The sequence below is a fragment of the Carya illinoinensis genome, chromosome 6 (genome assembly GCF_018687715.1).
Source record: "Carya illinoinensis cultivar Pawnee chromosome 6, C.illinoinensisPawnee_v1, whole genome shotgun sequence".
NCBI classification, from domain to species: domain Eukaryota; kingdom Viridiplantae; phylum Streptophyta; class Magnoliopsida; order Fagales; family Juglandaceae; genus Carya; species Carya illinoinensis.
This window is the reverse complement of record NC_056757.1, coordinates 18,345,656-18,352,094: the sequence shown is the minus strand read 5'-3', so window position 1 is coordinate 18,352,094 and position 6,439 is coordinate 18,345,656. Positions and strand designations below refer to the sequence as shown.

The 6,439-nt window shown below is 36.4% G+C and overlaps 1 protein-coding gene across 1 annotated transcript; it reads left to right on the top strand.

Moving 5' to 3' along the window:
- The first annotated feature begins 387 nt into the window (after window positions 1-387).
- On the top strand, window positions 388-2,908 carry LOC122314411 (zinc finger protein SHOOT GRAVITROPISM 5-like). The gene is made up of 3 exons (XM_043129999.1): window positions 388-877; window positions 972-1,371; window positions 2,048-2,908. The coding sequence occupies exons 1-3, from the start codon at window positions 769-771 to the stop codon at window positions 2,772-2,774; spliced, it is 1,236 nt and encodes a 411-aa protein (XP_042985933.1). The 5' UTR covers window positions 388-768; the 3' UTR covers window positions 2,775-2,908.
- The last annotated feature ends 3,531 nt before the right edge of the window (window positions 2,909-6,439 follow it).

The following is a 6,439-nucleotide window of genomic DNA, read 5'->3' as shown; positions in this document are numbered from 1 at the left end:
AACAAGAAATGATTATACAGAGCGCATTATTCGAAGTGTCTAATGATAATGGTGCTCCAGGACAGAGTCTGGTTTTGGTCGCCATCATTAGAAACAGCTACCTTTATAATCCAAACTCAATATTTTAGTATTTTACTCCTTTCAGCTCAAAACTTTTTGCACCGATAGAGAAGGGTCACGTGAAGAGGGCGTGAACTACCTTAGGTGTGTAATTGAGGTATGGCAGTTATGAACTTATGGCCTGCACATTTTATTCGATCAAATTACAGTGTCGTGAATGTACAATGACTGATTGTTTTCTTATGGAGGGTGTTTTTCTGTTTTTGTCTAAATTCTCTATGTGGGGCTTAAAGTTTCAAGCAAATGAGATTGGGTCAGCACCCCCCCCCCCCCCCCCCCATATCTCTCTCCTCTTCTTCTCTCTCTCTCTCTCTCGCTCTTTCTAGTTTCCTGTTGAGAACTTTATACGATACGAGACGTGCCTCAACCAGACCTGCTCAAGGTGGGGGTCAATGAAAGAACAAAGCAAGGAAGCTCACGGGAAGAAAAGAGAAGAAAAGCTATCACCTTAAAGCTTAAACAAAGCTGATTGCAGAAAGCCAGAGCTTTTCTTCTCTCTCTCTCTCTACCAATATTCTTTCTTCTAGGAGTAAAGCTGGAAGCTCACTTCTCCAACCACCCCAGCTAGCTGTACAGGTAGGGATCGCTAGGCGCTAGCTTGTCTAACCATCCCCACCATATAGTGACCAAAAAGGACAAAATCCACTCATGCTAGACAACGCTGCTGCTTCTGGCGTTCCATCATCTTCTGATGCTTTTGCTTCTCAAGAGAATGGGGTCACTAAAAAAAGAAAAAGAAGACCAGCAGGCACACCAGGTAAGAGAACTTTATACATCCTTGCCTTTCTCAATCCTTTTAATTTCCGTTCCTTTTTATTGTCTTCATTCAAAATTTTATGGTTCTCATGTAGATCCAGATGCCCTAGTCGTGTCTCTCTCTCCCAAAACATTATTGGAATCTGACCGATATGTGTGTGAGATCTGCAACCGAGGGTTCCAAAGAGACCAAAATTTGCAGATGCATAGACGAAGGCACAGAGTGCCATGGAAATTGCTTAAGAGGGAGACGCAGGAGGTGAGGAAGAGGGTTTTTGTGTGCCCCGAGCCTAGTTGTTTGCACCATGACCCAGGGCACGCTCTTGGGGATCTTGTAGGAATCAAGAAGCATTTCAAAAGGAAGCATAGCAATCACAAGCAGTGGGTGTGTGAGAAATGCTCCAAAGGATATGCTGTTCAATCCGATTACAAGGCCCACCTCAAAACCTGTGGTACTAGAGGCCACTCATGTGATTGTGGTCGTGTGTTTTCCAGGTTTCTTCTTCTACTTCTTCTTTTTCAGTTTTTCCGATTCACCAAATATCGTTTTTCTTTGACTAATTAGATTATATATTGTTTACTAATTTTAAAACATTTGAAGTTTCAATTTAATCGGCCATACATCATTCAAGCCCTAAAATCCTCGTAAGAAGGATGTGTTACAATTCTACGTATATACTGATTTTACAAGGGTTTTATCTTTTCTGGGCCGTTCGTGGTTCTTATATAGCTGATTTATGTTTTTTGAAAATCGGGTCAATCGAGGAATCCCATATGGAAGAATAATAGTCTCTGGTTTTATGACCTCAAGCCACCTTTGTATGATGCCTCTCTTTGTATGGGATCCAGACCAACCATTGGAACTTGAAGACCGGTGTATCGCTGTTTTCGATGACAGTTTGCAAAGGCTAAACAAACCCTTATCCACAACATCAAAGTTCGAACGGCCATTTTTACACCTACATACTCCGTTTGATTTCCTTTATCCAAAAAATTCTTTAATAATATTCTAATAACATAGTATACTGATCTATAGAACTAGAGATTCTCGGTCAAATATTTTATATTAGTTTTTTTCTTGGTAACCCTACATCTAGGAGTTTTCATTGATAAATCTTTTTTCTTTTTTTTCTTTTTTTTGCTGAATTTTTCATTTCTTAATTCCTTGCAGGGTAGAGAGTTTCATTGAGCACCAAGACGCTTGCACGGTCCGGGAAGCTCGGCCGGCTGAAAGACAATCGCTTCAACGGGCCTGCTCATCTCGAACAGCATCGAGCACCAGCCCATCAAGCGACACCAATAATTTCAGCACAACCCTGTTACCTGGTTTTCTGATGTCAAAGCCGGCTGAAGTACTACCTGCTTCCTTAAGCTCGGATAAAAAAAATCAACCATCCACTTCCGAACGTAACCATAATTTGGAACTTCAACTCTTACTTTCATCTAGAGCCCTCTCGTTGCGAAATTCGGATGATACTTGCGCCACCCATTTGAATCTTTCGATCGGTTCATGTGATGGCAGCGAGAAAAATGAATCAAATAAGCCTACTCGGGAAGTCAGGAGGGTAAAAGAATTTGCAAAGGAGGAGCTAAAGTTGGCCATCGCTGAAAAGGCCTACTCAGAGGAAACCAGGCGAGAAGCGAAGCGACAAATTGAGCTAGCTGAACTTGAGTTTACAAACGCCAAGACGATAAGGCAAAATGCGCAGGCCGAGCTCGAAAAGGCACAGTTACTAAAAGATCAAGCAACCAAGAAAGTCAGCTGCACCATGTTGCAAATGACTTGCCAGTCTTGCAAGCAAAAATTCCAGGCATCCATGGTTGCCGCACCGTCCGAGGAGACCTCCCATGCTGTCAGTTATGTGTCGTTGGCCATGACAGAAGGGGAAGGAGAATGAAATATTGCGCGCAATATATATGACCTTGCAACCATGTAAACAAACAGCTGTGTCTTTAATTTGTATTCAAAGAGTCTTCCATAATCTTCCATAGCCTTTTAAAGTGATAATTTTATCCTAGCTGCATGCATCAAGTACTAGTGTTTCAAGTTCGACCAATATTGTTTGGGGTATTGCCGATTAAAATTAGTACTGTTTTATATATGCATTCTGGCTTCGAGGCTGAAATAATTAAGGCCTGTTTTGGAATTACTATTATAGGTAAAACTTATATTTGTCTCGTATAATCATTATAATTTTTTTAAATTTATATATTTCTATTAAATAATTTAATTCTTTTATATTTTAAAATAAAAATAATATAAAAAATTATATTATAATAATATTTTATTTAATTTTTTAACTTTTATCTGATTTTATTTTTATTTATATAACTAAACGGGACTTTAAGTAATTTTCTTTCTCAAGTGAGACTAGGGACCAGATGCGGTGAATATAGGGGATTTACACCATCCAATAGCATGTTGACACGCCTCCATTCCAAGAGGAAAGAAAATAGAACTGCCCTCATGTAAGTAGAGCTCATACAATCCCCACTGCCATGGTTCTCCCTCTTTTTACCATCTCCTTCTATCTCTCGCCGACGTCAAGCTGGCTGAAGTTTACTTTTTCTCAATCCTCAATTCAATGGTATCCTAACCTAGTAAGTTGCTCAAGTGCCTCACCGAGCAGAACATTCAGTACCCAATGGCTATCTAAGGTACCAGAGATCCAACTCAACAACCAAAATAATAATAATAATAATAATAACCAAGCATAGGCAAAGAAACCTATCTGTTCACCCAACTTAACAGGTACAAGCTTCAACATTTTTACTTAGGTTTTAAAATCAAGTACTATTGAAATTCTCTTCTGCGCATGTGGAATTTAAAAAAGAATAAAAACAGGGAGCGATAATAAAGAGAGAGACTAAGGACTAATTTGGGTGTTAGAACCATCTCAACTCACTCAATTTCAGACTTCATCTAACGTCTAAACACACGTGAGTTTTCACTTAAACCATTTCAACTTGAGACTTTGTGGGACCTAACAAAACAAAAATAAAAAGCTTGACTTTCTCTCTCTTTCTCTTTCTCCTCAAAAAGTAACTTCGTGGGATCCACTCACTTTTTTTCTCTATTTCTCTTCAAAAAGTAACTTCATGAACCCACTGACTTTCTCTCTCTATTTCTCTTTTCTCAATTAGCATACCCATGATGCATTTTGTGTGACTAAGAGCCCACTGGAGTAGTATACAAATGTCTCCAGTGCTGAATCGAGTGAGGGTTCATTGCTGGCGACTCAAAAAAAAAAAACATTTCTTCCGCATTACTTGTATTTTTCTTACCACTAATTAAATAATTAACAAATAAATAATAGAATAAAATATGGGTATGATATTGTTGTAATTTTATGAATAATTATTTTATTTTATTTTTATAAATTTAGAGTAAGAAAATTTTGTATTTATAGCACTAGGAATATTTTATTTTGGTTTTGTTGCAGTTTTTTTTACATGTATTGAAGGAATTTATGTTTGATATATGTTATTTATTAATAAATTATTAAATTATTACAATAACTTTATAATCATTGGTGGACTTCATACCCATTTTAACTTTCTATAAATAGTACTAAACTCATATTAATATTTAAACATATATAAACTCATTTTAGATAAGTCTAACATATTTCTTTTCACCATTTTATTTACTATTATTTATAAAAAATTAAGCTCACTTTAGTTCAATATTTTAACATCCCAATACAGCTAGCGTAAGAGTGAGAGAAAGTGAGATTTGGTCAACTTGAGGAGAGAGTGAGCAGACGTTAGAAAGAAAGGGGAGAAAGAGAGACGAGAATGGGGGTGGCGATTGTCTGGGTAATACTTACACGAGGGCAGTTCTATTTTTCTCCTTCTAGAATACTGACGTGTCAACATGTTATTTTATTGGAAGGTGTAAATCTCCTCTATCCACCGGTTCTTGTTTGAAAGTTGAACTCTTCTCAAAATTATTCTACTGAGATAGCATATGCATATATATATATAATATTGACCTTCAGCCCATGCAAACTAGTCTTAGAATACTCGAAAAATGTGAATAATTTCTTCACGGTTTTAACCATCAAAAATGTGTAGAATACATTTGAAGGCTCCCGCGGCAGGTTTGGAAAGCAACTTCGAATTCTCAGTAGAGTGAATGGAAATTCTTAGTAACAAAACACCATCCACTTAAGGCCTAGAATAATGAAATTCGGTACGGGGATTGGTATGTTTGGCAAGCTAATTAATTCTCATGATCTGTTGTATCCAGCCCACGCATCCTTTATTACATCTATCTTTCACTATTTTAGCAATCGAGCACAAGTTTTTACAACCTTAACGAATTGGTTTGTTCCTTGTTATTCCATGTGCCGACAATTTAGTTTGATTCTAATTGTTCGACAGAAGGAGAAAACCAAGTTGGTTATCAAACTAACGATGATGCAGTCTGAAGTCATGAGTCTCAAATTAATCAATGGCGTTTCTATTATATTTGTCAGCATCTCGGCAAGTTATCCTGGTTGGGACCATTTGCTATAGAATGGGAAAGAACCACTCAAAGGTGCCGACCTATTTTCAACCCAAATTCAATGTGGGAGAGAGTGTGTGTCTATAAAGAAAGGAGAGCTGAGAGGTCGTTTTCATTGCATTTGTGTTCCGTCTAAATTTATTCGGGTCCAAAGGAGAGAAACAGGCTCCTTTTAAGTGCATCTAAGTAAGAGAGAAAAAGCATCATGTTTTTCAGTGCCACAGTTGAAATGGTAATGCGCAGGCACTCGTCACTCTCAACATAAACAACACACAACACAGAGAGAGAGAATCGCTCTAAATCAATCAGAATCTAGAGAGGGTGCAGTGTCTGCAGCAGTGGGCACCGTACCTTGCAATCAATTCACAGAGTAAAAAAAATGGATATTGCTCCTATTAACCAATAAAAAAAAAAAAAATTGCTGGGTACCTATAAATTCGACCTCAATTTGGTCGATACTAGATTATTTTTTAAAAAATTAAATTTAATAATTAAAAAGGTGTTTATTAAAGAATTGATATTTTTATATATTTAAAAATATTTTAAAAATATGTAAAAAAATAAAATAAAATATTTTTAATTTTATGGGTGCCATTTATCCATACCACAAAAAAAAAAAAGACGTTGAAGTTTTTAACATTTTATTCAGATAAAGATTTTATGTAAATAAATTTCTAAATTAATTTAATTTAACATAGAAAATTAAATTGTAAATATCTTTATTATATAATATATTATATGAAATTTATATATTTATTTTTAGAAATTATCGTAATTGTAACATTTCTCTTAAAAATAATTTGAACAAAAACGTTGAGCGCGTGGACGATTTTGATACATAAAAGCGGACAGATACTAGTTACAGGTGCACCTAAAAAGGTTCCCATTTCAACTTGCTTTTTTTCCGTTGTGGGGACCACGTGCATCTCTTTCCCCACCTTTTAATGCTGTCTTGTTTTTTGTTCCGGAAAGTCCAGCAATGATATATACGAGCGATTTTTACGTCATTTCTGATGTAGTATTACGTAGGAATGTAAAGAAAATTCAGTGAAC